Source organism: Chelonoidis abingdonii, chromosome 8 (assembly GCF_003597395.2).
Source record: "Chelonoidis abingdonii isolate Lonesome George chromosome 8, CheloAbing_2.0, whole genome shotgun sequence".
Lineage (NCBI taxonomy): Eukaryota > Metazoa > Chordata > Testudines > Testudinidae > Chelonoidis > Chelonoidis abingdonii.
In genome coordinates, this window is record NC_133776.1 from 45,406,869 (window position 1) to 45,427,230 (window position 20,362).

At 41.0% G+C, this 20,362-nt stretch overlaps 2 protein-coding genes across 3 annotated transcripts in view; both read left to right on the plus strand.

Annotated features, from left to right (window-relative positions):
• The window catches only part of LOC116815952 (glypican-5-like), a 630,803-nt gene that overhangs the window by 470,792 nt on the left and 139,649 nt on the right, over nucleotides 1–20,362 (plus strand). For both annotated transcript variants that reach the window (XM_075068568.1, XM_075068569.1), the window contains one exon: nucleotides 13,701–13,851. In XM_075068568.1, coding sequence (XP_074924669.1) covers nucleotides 13,701–13,851 — 151 coding nt within the window. The remainder of the gene's footprint in view (nucleotides 1–13,700; nucleotides 13,852–20,362) is intronic.
• The window catches only part of GPC1 (glypican 1), a 738,496-nt gene that overhangs the window by 95,519 nt on the left and 622,615 nt on the right, over nucleotides 1–20,362 (plus strand). The gene's annotated exons all lie outside the window — the stretch shown is intronic.

Here is a 20,362-nt window from a genome sequence, read left to right on the forward strand (position 1 = left end):
GAAAAGAAGCCTCGAGGTATTTCCACTGTGAATTTTAACCCAATTTCATCATTAACCTCAGCCTAGACCAATCCACACAGCAGTCCTTTCCTAGACATCTGCTGCTATAAGTGATTGGTAACATAAACACACCCTATACCAGAACCCGTGCGCTTATTTTACTAGATGCCTCCAGTTCCTCCAGGACAACCACACGATTACTATGTCACGCCAGCGTCTAAGATCAACGTATTTGTCAATCCTCAGACAGAGATAACACGTACAGGTCTTATTAAGCATTTTTACATAAATACCACTGCTGAGTGAAAAACAGAGGACGAGCAGAAGAGTACCCAGAGCCACCTCTACGGACAGCCCAACAAGAATACGAAATCCATAGCTCACTACAGCCCCAATAAAACCTCTTCAGTGCATCTCAAGATCTACAACCTATCTTAAGTGATCCTACTCTCACAGTCTTGAGACGGCAGTCCTCGCTTATAGAAGCATCCAACCCTGAAGCATCTCACCCAGCAACCGCACACCGGACACTAACCCAGGGACCTATCCTTGCACGCCCGATGCAGCTCTGTTCTCAATATTATCAGGCTATCTAGACTAATTACATCGGCAACATAAGGGTTCGTTCACTGAATCTTACCAAATGATATATACATGTTGCGCAGATGACCTCTGCAATGTTAATTGGCAACCGGATGTCTCTACGAAAAAGACTTAAATTGGACACAATCTGACTCGGGAATATACATTTCAACAACGTGGGAGACACTTTCACCTCTTCATTCAGTGACGATTGAAGTTGCATTTTGCAACAAAAAACTTCAAAAAGATCCAAGAGGTTGACTGAATCGAATTAATATGGCAAAGTAGATACAATTAATCAGGTTAACAAGGATGGGTGGTTGGGTCATTACTAATTGATTATTTCCTATGTTAGTTCTCTCACACATCTTGGGTCATCTTTTATCACTTCAAAAGTTTTTTTTTTCCTGCTGTAGCAGCTATTATCATTGATTAGACTCTCTGTTGGTTGCATATTCCACTTTTTCATGTTCTCTGTATGTATATTCTCCTGTGTGTGTTCATTTATGCTCGAGAAGTGAGCTGTAGTCACGATAGGCTCATGTGACTACATTTGTTAGTCTCTAAGGTGCCACAACTACTTGTTCTTTTTGCGGTACAGACTACATGGTGGTACTCTGAAACCTGTCTTCTGGACAGTGGCAAAATTGCAGTGCAGAAGGAATGAACGAAAGGTATCCTCAAGTGATCATCATTGCCTTCAGTTTGGCAATTCAGGCTAAGGACATCCAGCCATCTGGCTTAATAGCTATGATGGACCTATCTCATTAATTTTATCGTTTTTTTATACGTTATAGTCTTGGGCCATAACATCATCTTGGCATAGGTTACAGGTTGTGGTGTGTGTGTTGTGTGAGAAATACTGCTTTTGTTTGTTTTTAACTTGCTGCCTATTATTTATTTGGTGACCTTAGGTTTGTGTTATGAGAGGGATAATTACTACTTATTTACTTTTTCCGCACTAGTCTGATTTTTACTTCTATGAAGTTACACATACGTTCCCCCCTTAGTTGCAGGGCCTCTGCGGGGGGGGGTGGGGCAGTGGTGATTTGCCCCAGGCCCGGCTCTGCAGGGCCCCCACGAGATATGTTTCTATGTATTGACCCCCCCCCAACCTTTTTTTATGAAGGCCCTGAAATTGCTTTGCCCAGGCCTGTATCTAGGCGCGCTGCTTAGTTGTCTCTTTTCCCAACTGAAAAGTCTAGTCTTTTTCTCTCTCAAGAGCCATTTCCATATCTAATAATTTTTGTTGCCCTTTTTCTGAACCTTTCATCATATATTTTTTTGGCTGGACACACATCTGCACACATATTCAAGATGTGGGATACCATGGATTTTACGAGATTAATACGATCTTTTTGCTTATTATCTATCTTTTTTAATGATTCCAACTTCTGGTTTATTTTATTTTTTTTATTGCCGCTGACATTGAGTCGTGTTTTTGGAACTATCTCATGACTCAGATCTCTTTTTGAGTGGTACACTAGTTTAGACTATCTTTGATATGTTAGTTGGGATTATGTTTTCCAGGTGCTTACTTATGCATTTATCACATTTGATTTTGTTGCCATTTTTGTGCCAGTCCCCCAGTTTGAGAGATCTTTTTGTAGCATTTGCGTACTGGGACTGTATATATTGGGTGGTTTTTATGATTGCAATTTTTTGCCACTTCACTCTTCCTCTTTTTCCAGTCATTTTGGATATGTTAATAGGACTGGCCAGTATAGCCCCTGGGGACACCACTATTACCTCTCTCCATTTGAAACTGGCATTTTCCTCCGTTTGTTTCTTCTTTTACCAGTTACCATCCATGAGAGACCTTCCTTTTACTCATTACTGTTACTTTGCTTAAGGCCTTGGTTGACAGATTTGTCAAAGCTTTCTGAATCTAGTTCTAAGATGCTTGTGATAAAGATTGGTTGGTAGTTGAAGATCAGGTCAAGTTGTTAGTGGAGCAATTCAGCGAAATTGGGTGAATAATGGAGTCACAAGATCAGACTGAACCGTTTTGTTCAATTTATCATCTATTGCTAGACGAGGGAACTTTGATGAATTGCTGATGAACAAAACTAGTGGGGAAGTTAAAGTAGAAAAGAAGAGGCTCAAATGGCAAATTGTTGCATGAACTAGGAATGCAGAGAGTGATTCCAAATTCACGTAAAAATGAAGGTGATTTAAACTGGGAAAAACTAGAAAGATTAACTCACAGTGGTCAACATTAAGCAGAAGGCTTTGTGGGAGTGGGGAGAGACATGACTGAAATTCTAACCACTGCATGCTCAACCAAATTTCGTGAGTATTTGCATACAGTTTGACTAGTTGTGTAGTATATTAGGTGAAACAGATTTGTTTTGTCAGGGTTATTTGTAGGAATTGGTATAAGCGAAGGCTCGAATGGTACTTTGGGTCTTTGTTCAAAAGTTACATTTTTATTTTTTCGGTAAACAATGAACATTAAGAGGGCCCTTATTCTGGTATTCTGATCTCTGAGGGATTAAAGGCGGGAAATGCAACAGACCCTTTGCGTTAGTGTGAATCAAGATGAGGGAAGCGATGAAGAAATGCTGACAGAGATTGAAGCAAAGAGAGTTTTGCTTTTTATGCCTAAAAAGAAGAAAGACACGGGTATATGAAGGACAGAACCAAAAGCAACAGTTTTTTGGCTGATATGTTAGAGAGTGCGTGAGATAAGTGCACATATGAGGGAGGGAGGGAATGCGTTATAAATCATCTCAAGAGAAGTGGGCGAGCACGCACCTTATATAGATAGTATATGTGGCATTTATGTCCTTAAAAGTTTCTTAGTGGCCTATTGTTTTTGTGAATTGACTTGAGCATCTGCCTCAGTCACGAGGCGCCAGTAAAATCCAGCCTTTAATGTACATCACTAATTTTGTCTAGTCTTGATGAAAACATAGACAATTGGCTAAGGAAAGCAGAAGTATTGTTTCTTGTGTGTAGTATTTTGACTATAAAGCATTTAGGGAAGGACTTTTGTTAATTGGAAAGAACTGAGGCAGGCTGAGAAAAATACTTTTTCTAACAGGAAGATGAGTCATTTTGTGACTTTATTTTCTCAGAGTTAGGCCTTTTTTACATTGCATGCTATCCATTGTCTCTGATGATATAATTACGTATTTCATCATCAGAGCTGTTTTGAAAAGAATTGTTTGTCAGCCTCTTTATGAAAGGACATGTTTTGCCTTCCAGTTTAGTACAATGATGTATACTTATGTCTTGTTTGAATGTTCTATTGAAACATTGCGGCGGGCAATATTGAGAGTAGTGTCTGCAACTCATTACTCTTTTGTATGCTTAACACAACGTGTGCTTGGTGATTATCTCAAGTGATTCGTTCATGCAATGTGCCATTCTTTTTAGACTATAAAATATTAATTATCAGTGAGTACTCAAAGAGGAAACTGAACAGACCACTTGGGAAACACATTAGCATATAGGAGTCCATCTTGATTTCCAAGCACATCCTTTTAGGAGATTAATCTATGTATTCCAATTATCGGTATCTATAGGGCTTTTCATTGCAATTGTTACCGGTTTTGAAACTTGAAACGTATGGTTGCAACAATATAATGTAAAACAACCACTATTTCGATAATTGAACCTGTTGTCTATTTTCGCTGAATTCTTGCTTGATACAGTAGTTGCACTTAATTTATAGGGAGCATACTGTATCTCAATAACAGTCTATATAATTATTCATATGATGCAGGGCATTCACATTATGTCGATGCTCAAGACTGGAGGATGCTTGCTGGTATATGATGAGTTCCAATTTGTATTCAGCGCTGCCCTATGTCAAGATCAACGAGTATAATGAATTTTAAGGTTTGGACATGTGGAATTGGGCCCTATGTGTCACCTAGCATTTGGAACGATAGTGACCACATTTTCTGCATTAATATACTTCGACGTTTGCGGAATACGGTTGCGTGCACCTTGTCCAGCAGTGTATTTAATTTCCGAGCTGTCTGGTTAATGTGAATTTTCACCATTTAGCCCTAATCAAATGCCAAGCAATTCTATTCAGAATTTTGTGTATGTTCTCTCACTCTTTAGAGGACTTGGGGCTTGATCCCAAAGCCCTACTTCACTTTCCAGTGGAAAGACCTCCCATTAATGTCAGCGAGTTTTGGATTAGGCCTTTATGTTGCCTTTTAATAGGAAAAGATATTCTATGGATGTTTGATTACCCGCTGAGGTGGTCAGTCTGTCAATTTCATTAAGCAAGCAGGATGGAGCTTGTATTTATTCAGTTTGGTCTATTAATTCAGTACCGACCAGGACAGTGGCCAGCATAGCTATAGAGACGCATATTGCTTTTGGAAGTGTATCTTTTGGGGAATTAAGTTTAATCTATCCCTTTATTTTAATAGTTTGTCTAATGTACTTACTATTATCTTTAAAATCCCATGACGTTTTTACAGAGATAAAGTATTAGCTCCCCCAGTGCCTTGAAACAATCCAAGGGCGTTATTGCTTTTTTTTACCACAAAATCCGTTCTGCTGTTTTCAGTTGGATAAGGTACTGCATTCTTTTCTCTCTCCTCTACTCGTGAGGGCTCCTGGTTAACGTTTTAAGTGAGCCAGATGTGGTGCAGTGTTGCGGTTTCTGTGATTGAATGAATTGATCTTGCAGGTGTATTTGATAGATAGCTGTACATCAGTAAGTTATACACATTGAATTTTTTGTTGAAAATGTTGAAATAAATGCCTGTTATTGATCCAGATCAGTCCTCTTCCATAGGTACATCAAGCGGTGAGAGAGCTATGGCGGAGCATTCATTTGGAGAAGTTCTCTCTGTGTTTGTCATAGAAAACATCGGGTTTGTGCCTCAAATTTGCGGGATTCATTTGGGTTCCATTGCATGTCAGGAAACATCAGTGCAAGCCTTGGTCCTTCAATTAGTTCTGCCCTTAGTGGAGCTTCCAAAATCAGCTGGCCGCACAGCTTCCATTGCGAACAAAAGACCAAGTGACCACCCCTGACCTGGCTGCCAAGGACCTACAAAACACACAAAAAATATAAGCTGTATATCCTTTTATGATCCAGAGGAGGATTAATTTCGGGATGGACCTGACGATGACCCCCTGCAAAAGTCCCTTCCATAAGCTTATATTTTATTATTTTCATGGAAAGGTTATAACAGTGGGAGGGGTTCCGCCTAGGGGTCATGTTTTGGTGGACTGGCCTCTGTTCATATCTTTTCAATGATTGAATTTAGTACAAAGTATGGCTTGTTAAGTTTTGCAGATGCTACCACTGGTGGAGGATTTGCACTGCTTTGAGAGGCGAAGGTCATATTCAAAATGATCTGGACACGGAGCGAGGAGAAATGGTCTGAGTGTAAACAGGAATGAGTTTACGACTAATGCAAAGTGCTCCATCTTAAGGAGAGGAACAAATCAGTTTTACCAATAAAAACATGGCGGGAGACTGTCTAGGGAGGAGTACCATGAGAGTTGCGGTATATGGACCACAAGTTAATATGTAGTCAAACAGGTGATGCTGTTGCAAAAGCCAAAATGTGAATTCTTGGGATGCGTAACAGGTGTTGTGATTGAGCAAGGAACGGAGTCATTCTTTCGCCTATCTTGCGCTGGGTTGGCCTCAACTGGGTTTGTGTCCAGTTCTGGCGCACCTGCATTTCAGAAAGTGTTGAGAAATTGGGAGAGGGTCCAGAGAGATGCCAAGATAGAATTAGAAGGTTTGGGAGACGTGGCGCTATGAGGGGATGCCTGAAAGATTTAAGGTTTGTTTAGTGGAAAGAGAGATAGAGGGGAAGATAGCGTTTTATGGTATTTAAAGGGTATCGAAAGAGAGGCGGGAAAGTTGTTCAATTCTGTGGTCTATGATAGAAGAAGAATGGGCTTAATGCACGCAGGGGGAGGTTTAGGTTGGACTTAGGAAAGTCCTCTAACTGTCAGGGTAGTTAACACGTGGTGAATTGCTTAGGGAGGTTGTTGGAATTTCCATCTCTCGTGAATTTTCTCATCTCTGCAGAGAAGATTGGATATTAAGTATAAGTCTCTATCAGGGTGGTCTAACAGGTATTTGGTCCGCCATGAGGGAAGGACTGGGATTGTTGATGACCTTCGAGTCCTTCATCTTCTGATCTATATGAAATCTGATGGACACTCCCATCCCAGCCCCCCTTGTTCATGTCCCCAGACTCTGCCTCTTCCCATTCTTCTTTGCGATTTTCAAGCCTCTGAGAAGAGGTGAATGCACTCGGATGCGACAGGCAGTCTAAGACCACTTCTTTTCGCATTAAGTAGGGATGGACCTGCAATTACGAGAGGCTACATGATAGAGAGAGAGGAAAGATCCCCCTACAGTATAAGGAGAGGAAGCCTCGTACCCTAAGGTGGAGCAGTCTATGCCACCACTAAAATAGGTAACGTAGAGTTAGTGGTGGTCAGAGATTCTCTGGAGGGGGACGGAGGCGCATTGTGCCCTGATCATTTCATCTCAGGGGAGGAGGTTTTAAACCTAGGATTCACTGGGGTACAGGTTGAGCAACCCGCCCACAGATGTGGGAACATGAAGACCTGGGGAATGGGTCGACGGAAGCGTGGGGGTACAATGACGAAAGAGAACGGAGGGTCAGTGGCAAAATGGGAGGCAAGATCAACGTATTCCTTAGATGCCATATACAAATGCTGGAGTCTGGTAATAAGCAGGAAGAATTGTGACGTGCTAATAAATATACAATATTGTACTTGTTTGGCATCCTGAATTGCTTGGGATAGTAACATGATGGAATGTTGGTGGGATGGGCTTAGTTTACGTTAGTGACTCAGAAGGTAGACAAGGGAAGGAGGTGTGTTGCCTTATATATTAAAATGTACCACTTGGACTGAGTGTGGGATGGAATGGAGCGGAAGTGTTAAGGGTCTCCTGGGTATGGATTAAAAACAAGGCGTGAGGTGCTATGTGCCTTATATAGGCCATTTGCTGCATTGTCTCTATTCTTGCTATTGTTCTCCACGGTGGGATGGTGGGTGGACTGAGCTTTTTTTAAAACTAACATCTTCCCAAAGCCCAGATTGTGGTGGTTGCGGGGACTTCGACATATCCAGATATATGTTGGGATAATCACGCGGGGCACTCTATTCCAATAAGTTCTGGACTGCCATTGCAGACAACTTTTGTATTTTAGAAGGTTCGAACAAACTACTGGGGGAAGGCTGTTCTAGACCTGTTTAATACATAGGGGGACTCGGTTGAGAATTGAAAGTAAAAGGAAGCTTGGGTGAAATGATCTAAATTTTTTCATTAAGAGTTTGCACATCTCCAAGGAAGGGTTTAGAAGGGGTTCAGCAAGAATGAGACTATGCGATTGGAGGAGGATTTTTGCGTAGCTCAGGAGCTGTAGGTAAGGTCATGGGATCAAGATGAGGGAGAAAAACAACTGAGGAGAGTTAGCAGTTTTTCAAAGGGACATATAAGGGCCCCAAAGCAGCTATTTTCTGGGGGTAGAAGATTAGAAATGGGAAAGACCACCTTGCTTAACACGAGTCTTGCTGACCTACAATAAAAGAGTATATAAAAATGGAAACAGGGTCAGATTAAAGGATGGATATAGGCACAACACAGGATGCAGGGCCAAGATTGAAGGCAAGGACAAAATGAGCTTCCAATAGCTATTGGGATAAAGGGAACAAGAGACTTTTATCATCACTTAGAAGCAAGAGTGAAGCAAGGTCAGGAGTAGGCCTCATCGCTGCGGTGAGAGGAAACGTACAGGAAATTGGAAATGGCAGAGATGCTTATGACTTCTTTGTTTGCGTCTTCACTGAGAAGTTGATAGCGATGTTACATAGTCGAATGCTTTAATGGGGAGGGGGTAGGTGTTAGAGATAAAATAAAAAAGAATAAGTAAAAATACTTAGAAAGTTAGATGCTGGCAGTCCCAGGCCTGATGAATGCATTCTCATGAAATCAATCGGGTGCTAATAGAGGAGGTATCGACTCGCTTTTTTTGGAAAGTCATGGAAGGGAGAGATTCCTAGAAGACTGCGAAAAGGCAAATATTGTAGTGCCGATTTTATAAAAGGGAATAAAAAACCCAGCGAAACTACGGGACAGTGTTTATTCGGTGCCAGGGAAGCATATGGAGCAAGTAATTAAGGTCATCTGCAAACACTTGAGAAGGTCCGGTAAGGTGATAGGAATAGCCAGCATGCGATTTGTAATGAACAATCATGTCACACATCTGAATAGCTTTTCTTTGATAGGCTAACGAGCCTTGTGGTAGGGAGAAGATAAAAAAGTTGGATATGGATTACCTAGACTTTAGTAGAGCGACTGTATCCTTAATCGATAAACTAGCAATACATCTAGATGGGGCTACTATAAGGTGGGTGCAGTAATGGATGGGATTAACCTACTCAGGAGAGTATAGTTATGATTGGCTTCCAATCCTGCTGGAAATGTATATACAAGTGGGGTTCCACAGGGTCTGTTTTGCGGACCGGCTCTTGTTCAAATATTCTCCATCACGACTTAGATGTGTGCATAGAAACGTACGGCTTATTAAGTTTTGTGGATGAATACCAACTGGGAGGGATTGCAATGTTTGGAGGAGTGTCAAATCAATTATCTGGGCAAAATTGGAGGAATGTCTGAGGTAAAACAGTATGAAGTTCATAAGACAATGCACAATGCTCACTTGGAAGGAACAATCAGTTTTCACACATCCAGACTCGGAGTAGCCTTCTAGGAAGGAGCATGGCAGAACGAGATCTAGGGTCTCAGTGGACACAGCTAATATGAGTCCAATCGTGTGGATTACTGTTGCAAAAGCATGTTTGATTCTGAGGATTGCATTAACAGAGTGTGTTTGCTAAACAAGACACGAAAGTCATTTTCTGCTCTACCTGCCGCTGGTTAGCTCTAACTGTGAGTATTTATGTCCAGTTCTGGGAACTGCATTTCAAGAAAGTTGGGAAATTGGCGAGGGTCAAGAGAAGAGCAGCAGCAATGATTATAAGGTCTTGAGACATGACTTATGAAGGAAGCTGAAAGATTGGGTTTATTTAGTTCGAGAAGAAGAGATTGAGAGGGACATGATAAGCAGTTTTCAGGTATCATAAAGGGTATCGAAAGAGGAGGGAGAAAGTTGTTATCTAGCCCTTTAAGATAAAACAAGAGCAATGGGCTTAAACTGCAGCCAAGGGAGATTTAGGTGTGTACATTAGAAAAGTTTCCTTCTGTTGAGGGTAGGTTATAAATGGAATAAATTCCTAGGGAGGTTGTGGATTCCATCTCCATCTCTGGAGATATTTAAGAGTAGGTTAGATAAATGTCTATCAGGGATGGTCTAGACAGTATTTGGTCCTGCCATGAGGGCAGGGGACTGGACTTGATGACCTCTCGAGGTCCCTTCCAGTCCTAGAGTCTATGAATCTATGAATCTATGCATGCATCTGGGGGAGATAATCTGAGTCCTTATTATGCAATAAGTATTTTGGGAGTAATTAAAGTTGCTACTGTTGTACAAGTTAAACCTATTCTTAATTTTAGTTAACTGTGCCAGTACACCAACCGTAGTCCAGTAATATTCAATATTTTCATTAATGACTTGGATAATGGAGTGAGGGGAGTATTTTTATAATATTTGTGGATGATATCAGGATGAGAGAGTTTGTAAACACTTCGGAAGACAGACTTAGAATTCATGGGCAGCGTGTGGCTCTGGCATTTGGGAAGGCTGGTGCGAGCGATGGAAGCTCCCCCGGCACCCAGACTGTGGCCCCACCCCTCTCAGCCTCCTCAGCCTGAGGCCCCATCCATGTTCCGCCCCAGGTCCCATATCTACTCCACCACAGTTCCTGTTCCCACTCAGCCCTCTCCCCACTCGGCCCCCCTGCCTGACGCTGTCACTCGCTCCTCTCCTCTGCTGCAGACGGGGCCACGGGATAAGAGTGTGGATGGGGCCATGGCCTAGATGAACCCTCCACACTCTCAAAGGTGGTGGGTTGGTGGCTGTTTGAGGAGTCTTAGCCTCCCCCTGGCCTATTATACCCATGTTAGAATTCAAGAAGACCTTAATAAATTGGAGAATTGGTCTGAAATCAACAAGATGAATATAGTGCTTTGTATTTGTCTTTACTGAATTGTCGAAAAGAAAAAAACAATTGCTCAGCCTCAACATGGAGAATAACTGGCTAGGCAGTAGTCCTGCCAAAGAGGATATGGAGTTATGGTAGATCATAAATTGAACATGAGCCAACAATATAATGCAGTTGCACAAAAGGCTAATGTCATTGTAGGGTATATTAACTGAAGCGTAATTGTTCCACTCCACTTGACGCTAGTAACATAATTGTTCTGCTGTACTTGACACTGGTGAGACCTCAGTTGGAGTATAATGTCCAGCTTTGTGTGCCACTCTTTAAGAAAGAGATGGACAAACTGGAGAGAATCCAGAGGAGAGCAACACAAATGATAAAAGGTTGGAAAACCTGACATATGAGGAAAAACTAAAAAAACAACAACTGGGCACGTATAGTATTGAGAGAAGACTGAGGGAGGGACCTGGTAACAAGCTTCAAATATATTAAGGGCTGTTATACAGACGTTGATGATCAATTGATCCCTGTGCCCACTGAAGGTAGGACAAGAAGTAATGGATTTAATTTGCAGCAAAGAGATTTGGGTTAGATATTATGGGGAAAAAATATGTATAAGCTAGTTAAGCTCTGGAATAGGCTTCTAAGGGAGTCTGTGGAATTCTCATCATTGGAGGTTTTTAAGAACCGACTGGAGAAACACCTGCCAGGAATGGTCTAGGTTTATTTGGTCCTGCTTTAGCATTCGGGGCTGGACTAACGACCTCTCAAAGTCCCTTCCAACCTTATATTTCTATGATTTCCCAAAGCATGGGACATGCAATTGATAGGTAGGGGCCCGGGCCATGAAAATGTCCTTGGGTATATGCATGTTTCCTGTTGCCCTGTTTCAAGGCACTGGGTCAGGGGACCAAAGGTCACATGGCAACAGCCCAGAGGTGGGGCTTACTATAAGAGGGATCCTCTTCAGCCAAAGGAAAAGGAGACTTGGCTGGGGTCCTTGCTACACCAGCTGGGAGATACTGTAGGTATAGAAGTCTTTGATGGGAAAGACTTTAGGAAAAAGGAGGTTTGGGGGAGGAGGGAAAAGGGCTAATAGATGTGTATATAAGTTGCCATTGAGCTGTTTTCCTGAAGGGGAGGCAGGACATAGCATTCAGTAGTCTGGGAAATGTTGCAGTGCGCCCATGTTTGAACACAGAGCTCATTTCTCTGGCCTTTTCCAAGACAGCTGAACACACATTGTTTGGTTATTCACTTTTGAGTCATGAGTGATGAATGAAATCAATTTGAAAAAGAGTTATTACCTTAACAGGCAGTAAACATTTCTGCCTTGACTGGCAAACAATCATTAAAAGCCTTTATTAAATTTTGCATCTGTTCTGTTCACCACTTAGCCATTTCTTTTCATTCTGAAGGATTATAACGAAGAATGAATGAGTCTCCTCCAAGACAGTCAGGACACAATAAATCTATGAAGTAACTGAGTAATCCTTTCCTCCACATACACAAATTTATTTTTTACATTTGCTAAAAATATTTGCTCTCTCACTTCCCCATGACATCAGGCTTTCAGCCTGTGAATAATGATGCTCAACACCAGGCAGCTTGTTAAAAAACAACAACCCAACAACTGGACAGTGTTCAATGCCTTTCCCAACTAAAATCCATATTCCTTTCCCTCACAAACTCATCTTCCCGCTGCAGTGCAGTGATGTGTGCATCTTCCAAATTACCAAAACAGACAATTTCAGGTAAACGGTAAATTAGCCAGGTTCTCCCCAGTACGAGGTAGCAACTATTGTTCAGTAGAACAGGACCCCTAGGCACAGTGAGACATGCATTTGTCATCTCCAGACCGCATTATTATGGAAGCTCACTGTATTTGAAGAGGAATGTGAAAGTAATTCATGAATTCCTGGTGGTGCAAAACTCTGCTGCCTGCCTCTTCTACCATTTAGGTCTCCGTTAGTGTACCAAGCCTGAGCTCCAGTTTCTCGGATGGTTTTCACTCCATTTCTACTGCCAGATTGATCTGTCCTGATCTTCAAAACTGTAAATATATTGGATCAGGTCCCAGCTATATTAGCTGTTCCATCTTCAAACTGCCAAAACCACAACCCAGAATGATGTATGTGAGCGCTAAGGACAAGGCATTCTCAGTTGAGGGGACCCCACCATGGAATTAACTAACTTCCAAGAGGAGATTAGAGAAATCTAGAGTGGCCAAGCTTAGGAAACCCTCCCAAACTTCCTTATTGTGAGAGCTTTTCCAGCATAACCAGAATGACACACAGCATCAGCTATAACCTTTTCCCCCTCTAACTACCAGTGAAAAAGCCCACCCCCAAACAGGGAGAAGAGCTGGCCACTTAGTCTGCCATTGAAAACAAGTTTTAATGGTGGTCTAGACCTCTGTGATGACACATTTGTGTTTCTTACATTGTAAAGTATGACAGCTCACCATCAACCACTGCATACAAAAAATGAGGATGGCATATAAAGCTCAAAAAAGATTTGTTTCATAGCAAATACAGTACTTCAGCTAGCGTGAGCTAATGCTGTGAATTCAGACTCCAGAAACAGCTTGTTCTTATTCTATGGTAATTCCAAGAAATTTGTTTCAGTTAAATGTTTTGCTGATTCAAGTTAAAGTGAAATGCACAGCTTGCAGCCTGCACAGGCTTTGGACCTGATCTTGTCAACTGCTCAATGCCCTAAAAATCCTGCCTTAAGGCCTGATCCTGTAAGATACTAGGGCCATCATGTATACCTGAAACACCTCTCTGATGACACCCTCCCCCGCCCCATCCAGGAAGCTTTACTGTTGACTTCATATGAAAATAACCCAAAACATTGCACTAACCTTATGGTGAAATATAACATTTTGAACAGCAGGATCAGACCCACAGTATTTCAGAACCAAGGGTCCTAGGCCCCCTAGAATCAGGCTCTTTGTCACTTGCATCTTGAATTGTTTGAAGACACTACATTTCATTGTGACTTGTTTTCTTGTCTTTTAGCTGGATACAGAGAAGACAAAATTGAAGTTGGAACGATGGGCTTCAAGGGAAAGTGGCAGTGGGGGTGGGAAAAGTGAAGCAATGGAATCAAGCGGGGACTGTGATGATGAGGATGGATGTCAAGGATCTGGTGACAGAATTCACACAACAGGTAAATGCAGGGGAAAAGTTCTCTGAATATTCATTCACATTTTAAAGCAGGTTTCAGCTGAGAGGTGTTTTGGAGCCTTTCCATGAACATGGGTAAAAGAAAACATGATGCTTGTGGAAAGTGAATTTAAATTTATATCTCAAATATTTGCTGAAAGTGAATTTCAAAATTCCATATTGGATTGTAAATCTGAAATTTGCATTGTGTTGGTGACGAGTTTTTTTAAACAAAGAAGCAGCATTAGGCAACTAACCAAAGCAACATAACTTGCAACTGCAGCAGGTTGAAAAAATGTCAACTTTTTTTCTGTGGAAACTAAAACTTTTAGCAGAAATGTATTGATTTTGACAAAATAAGGGTTTTCATACCTGGAGAGGGAGCTGGAGGGGAGACGAGAGAGACCTCAGAAAAGTCAATAACCTAGCATTTAGAAAACTCACCTGAGATGTAGAAGACCCAGATCCAAGTCCTTGCTCTGGTGGGTTGGTTGTGTCTATGTGTGTTTGTCATGTCTTTTCACAAAGAAATTTCAAAAGGTCTCATTTTTGTTTGTCAGAATGAAAATAAATTTCAAAACCTTGAATTTTTTTCTGATACAAAAATTGCTGTTTTTAGCCAGCCTTATTTCCAACAAATGTTTGTGAGCTATTCAGACATGGAGAAAAGTGTGTTTATGAAAATCAGAAATAATTTTGAATAACACATACATTTAGAGATTTTCCACATTCTTCTCACAAACATTGTATAAACAAAGGTTGGGAAACATAGAGGAATACATTATCAATTAAAAAATATTTGCTCATCAATTAATATTTCATTGTTTGTGTATTGTATCTGACTTGTGAAAAGACTTCTTCTAGATGCCCCAGACGCAGGAGATTACAGCGATGCAAGTTTTAAGTAATATGTTTTTTGTCTTCATGTGGTACATTATAAACAATAGCCAAGTGCTAAATCATTTTCAACTGATAATTAAACAATTTATATATTGTAGTATTATACTGCCAAAATATACAATGGCTCTTTTGTAGTTAGATTTCAAAAGAGAAAAAATAGAAGCTTCTGAAATTTGTTTTATTGTTAACTTTAGTAATGTGAAATAAGGAAGCAACATAGTGTTGCCTCCTTCTTTTTTGCAGTTGGTTGAAATAAAATTATTTATAATGAGATGGTTGTGAATTAAAAAGAATTACATTTGCATAATTAGCTCTTCCATTGATTTACCTGGGATTCTATCAACTAAAAATATAATTACAATTAATTTGACCAAATGCTTTGGATTCAGAACAGTAAGAGTAGCTATTCCTTCTTGTGAAAATTGTAATAGTGTTTTATAATTAATATATTATATTGTATGCGGGTTACTAGCATTAAATTTGTTTGGTATATCTAGACGCAATTAAGAGATAAAATGAGATTAGTCTCATTACAAAATGCTTTTGCTTTAGTAGAATGTTAAAATATAAAAACACTTCAATTTCATTTAATTTCTTCTTGGTATGTGTCTATAAACTATGGTGCTTTTTAATTGCAAAGTTACATTACACAATTTGAGATCTACCAAGGGTGCTCTGATTATTGCTTTGTAGATATGCAATGCAAGAAATTTAGCTTACTTGAAGTGAGAACTTCTGAAACTTGTGGTTAAGCACTGAATAGGAGTCTGATCCAAAGCCCACTGAACTCAATGGGGATCTTTCAATTGACTTCAGTGGGCTTTGGATCGGGCCTTAAATGACAAGTCTAAAGTATCAGGCTCCATGAATGTTGTTGCATGTGATTAAATGTAATAAAAAGGCTTTCAAAGGGTAAATGTCTTTGGCAGAGCAATAACAATAATGATCATGATTTTAACACCAGGACTATGCAGATTCTCCCTAAGAGGAGATGGCTAAATATCTGACTCTGAAATGATGAAACCAGAATCCAGCACCGTACACTAAAATAGTCATCATTTATTTAAAATCGATATGAAAATAATTTACAAACATTGTGCTTACAGTCATGCTCTATGGATTGAGAAGCATTGCTGCTGTGAAGCATAATGTATGGACTGTTCTCAGTGGTACCAGATGACAGAACAAGGAGTATTGGTCTCAAGTTGCTGTGGGGAAGGTTTAGGTTGGATATTAGGAAAAGCTTTTTCACTAGGAGCGTGGTGAAGCACTGGAATAGGTTACCTAGGAAGCTGGTGGAATCTCCTTCCTTAGGGGTTTTTAAGGTCACGTTTGACAAAGCCCTGGCTGGGATAATTTAGTTGGGGTTGGTCCTGCTTTGAGCAGGGGGTTGGACTAGATGACCTCCTGACGTCCCTTCCAACCCTGATATTCTATGATTCTATGATTACTTATAACTATTTTTTTCAATATTATTGAACCATCCTTCCCTAACTTCCTCCCAACAAAAACAATAAATCTCCAAAGCAGATGGATTTCACCAGCATCTAGATTACCTGCTTCAACATATTTAACTATAGGCCCATTAAAAGTCTTCCTGACCAAAAGTCATTATCTTCCCCAGTTTCCACTTTCCCTAGAAAGAGCGTTAGAGACGAGATCCTGATCTGGTTTAAATCAATGTATTTATATTGATTTTGATTTACATTAACTGAGGATCAGATCCCATGCTTGTATATTCCAACTCTGCACTCAGATATTCATACACAGCTCCTCAATCTTTTACTCACAACCAATATCAATATATTTCACAGTAGTCTGTCTGCACTTTTCAAATCTTGAAGTTTTGTTTGCCATTTTCCAACTATCTAGAATATTTTCTGAATATCAGTTAAATTCACCAGTTCCCTTCATCTCTTACATTAAGATTTGTACCTGAATACAGTAGTATGTTGTCTTGTGTTTTGTTTTTGGCAGTTGCATATAAGCCTTTTATAGTCAAATCCACTAGTAGCTCTAAAGACTACTACTTATACATTTAAGCATACTGTGCTTAATTATAGAGCCCGTACCACATGTGTTTACCCAGATGATTTCATACCACTGAGATAAATAAGTTCTGAAGAATTATATATAGTTATGAAGGTGATCACTGACCACAGGTGCCACCTAGGGGTCAGGCAGGGTGTGGCAGGTTCTCTCTTTCCTGTCACCGCATATTAACAGCTGCTTTGATCCTGCGGTGTCCTGTCTCTTCTGTGACTCAGCCCTCTGAGCAGGTCCTGTGGTTATGCCCACCCCTTTTAGGGTATATAAAAAGTCCAGCAACAAGGTAGCCCTTTGGGTTAGGCAAGGGGTCTCTGGGTCTCCGCCTAGATTGAGGTCTCAGGATCTTGAACCTTCTGTCTTCAGGGCCTTCTCTCCTCTAGACTCCCAGTATGAGGGGTAGGCTTCTGCCTTCGGCACCTCCTAAGGATTAGTAGGGGAACCTGGTCCCATCCTCTCCTCTGGGTTCCAATCCACCAAAGTGCCACACTGCTGCCTCCCTGGAATACTCCCTACCAGACCCTCTTCCCCAACAGGAAAAGTAAAGACATTAAATAGCTGGAATCAGAGAAAGCCTCAGACCTTCTGAGAATCACCAGTCTCTTCTCTGTGGGTTTGGCAACATCACAACAGCCAGGACTCCGGAGCTCAGGGTGCAGGTCAGTTCATCTCCATTTGAAGCAGCAAAGAGTCCTGTAACACCTTATAGACTAACAGACGTTTTGGAGCACGAGCTTTCGTGAGTGAATACCCACTTCGTCGGATGCATGTAGTGGAAATTTCCAGGGGCAGGTATATATACCTGCTTGCATATATATACCTGCCCCTGGAAATTTCCACTACATGCATCCGACGAAGTGGGTATTCACCCACGAAAGCTTGTGCTCCAAAACGTCTGTTAGTCTATAAGGTGCCACAGGACTCTTTGCTGCTTTTACAGATCCAGACTAACGTGGCTACCCCTGTGATATTCATCTCCATTGTCTGTTGCCAAACCACATTGGCCTGTTAGTCTTTCGAACTCTTCCTCCAAGCCATGCATGCTTTTCAAGTGGGTGGGGTAGGGCTGCCTGGGTTCACAGCAGCTGCTTAACCTCCTCACCCCCCTTGACCTCCTCACTGGTGCAGGATCACAATGATGAAAGCCATTAAAAAGTTAACATTTTCCAACTGTTACCACTTACCACAGGTATCTCACATTCCTAGTATAGGGGAATGCTGTGGAAATAGCACTGTGACTCAGATAACACCATATAGTAACTGTTGGCAGGCAGTGACACTTTAAAGACAATGCCTATTGATCGTTTGTGACCAAGGCTTTGTAAAGAAAGAATTAGAAAGAAGAAAGTAAGCCATGTAAATGTCTAATAGGGAGGGGAAAACTTACTGTCAGGTATGAGACCATTCAGATTATGTCAGTTTCTAGGTGTAGGTGTGAACCAACGTCCATCTGACAGGTGTTCGGCTCTCTGTCCCCAGTCCAGCAGTGCAGTGAGGGATCTGCTTAGCTTTAAGCATGTGAGTAGTCCTATTGATTTCAATGCAACTACTCATAAGCTTGTAGTTCACACATCTTTAAATGCTTTGCTGCGTTGGGGAGAGAGTTTGGCACCTTGTAGAACTGAGTCACATAAGTGCATATCAGAGGCTGGATTGGCCTCTGGCAGTCCAGCCTGAGTAAGGGACACAAGAGTGACTGTGCAAGTCACAGTCTGGTCCTTCTTTTCCCTTACTTTGGGGAGAAAGAAAGATGTGTCTTTCCTTGTGCTAGTGGAGCTAGGCTAGCCAGCACATTCTGGGGATCAGTCAGCCAAGGCTCCACCTATTCTCTGCACACCTGCATGGATGGGGAGTAACAGCTGGTGGTGGTTGCTCTCCCCTGTGTGCAGGGTCTGGCAATGCAGGGGACCGAGGGGACATAAGGAGACCCTCTCACTCCCCTAATTAGGAATCTGAGCAAGCTCACAATTGAGTCTTACAGGAGCATATGAACTCTAGTCAGAGTATTCATCAGCTTATTACCCATGAAATAAGACTAACCTGTTCAGTACCTGCACATTGGAGCCTTTGGGTCAGATTGGTCCCTGCATAGAAATAACCCACATCAGGGCCTGGGAATGCCCATCCCAAACAGAACAAGCTAGGTGTTCACTTCCACCTCCCAAAAAGCCTTGAAACACTGGATCTCAGAAATGAAGTCATATTGTGCCTTTGCACTGGCTGTATGCACCCCACAGAACCTCTTCCAGAACTGTGCTTCCCCATCAATTGCTACCCCTGGAGCTCCACCCCAAAAATGAGGGGGTCATGAAGTGCAAGGGGAGGAAGAGCCTGAATAATGCTGTCTCATAGGAATGACAAATGTTCATCAATAAGCTAAAATTGTATCTGATACAGCAAGCTTTGAACAAGTGAACAAATGCTGCAATATCTGGATGGTCAGCAGGCTTTCACCAGTGAAAAGAGAGTGTTCAATGAGTTTTTTCACCCGGCAGTCTATTTAGATAAACGATTTTGACAAACATTTATCAATCCAATACTAACCATATTCTTTCACAACTCTTTCTTACTAACTACTTGTGATACTGCTACGCTTCTCTTCTCCTGGTGGTATATCCTGCCTGTTGACACATTTCTTCTTGTCATCTTAAAGATACCTGGCATTTTACTTCATTATAGCATTCAGGCTGGGTTATTATCTTGTGACGTAATTCCAATCCTTGCTTCCTACATGACTGTTTAGATGGAGGCACCTTGCTCTCTCCCTTCCAACACACTCTCTCTCTCTCTCTCTCTCTGTCTTCTGCAAGTATTACAACCAGGTAGTTTATCTGTTTATATATTTCCTCTTGAGGGCACATGAGCAGGTTTTTCCCCCTGAGAGCATCTTTTCTTTTTAAATGCAGAGAAAAGAACTTGCTTTTTCTTTTTAACTTCTGCCTAATTTGTATCAGATCTCAACAGCTTTTGAAGGTTAATGTATTTTTCTCATTGTTCATGAATTCTCTCATCATCAGATTTTCTTTTGCATATCAGAATCCTTTTGTCCTTTATGATGTCCTTATCCTCCTTGTTTATCTCTTTTCTAAATATTAGTGTACTGTACAAATTGTCATCTTAATCATACTTCATTCCCATTCACCACATTATACTTGTATTTATCTAAATACGTAATTCTACAGCTACTGATTTGTGTAATTATTATTATCATCTTAGAATATTGATGGAATATCTGCTGGCAGCCAGCCCACACATCAAATACTCATCTCCACATGTCTTCAGTTCCATTGCTGATTATCCCAGATGGTGTCAATATTGCATTTTCTAAGCTCTTCTGTTCTCCTGTCCTTTGAATCCTCTACATTACATACCATCCCTGTGTTAATGGCTTTCTTATCCATTTCAGGTATTCTTATTACATGAGATATTTTGTTTCCTACTGAGTTTTTACTACACTCACTAATTCCTTTGTTGTTATACCATTCTAAGGGGCTCATCCTGTTCAGAAAACAACAATTTAATTCTCTATTTAATATTTATTTTGAGGAAGGCTCACTGGTTTCAAACTT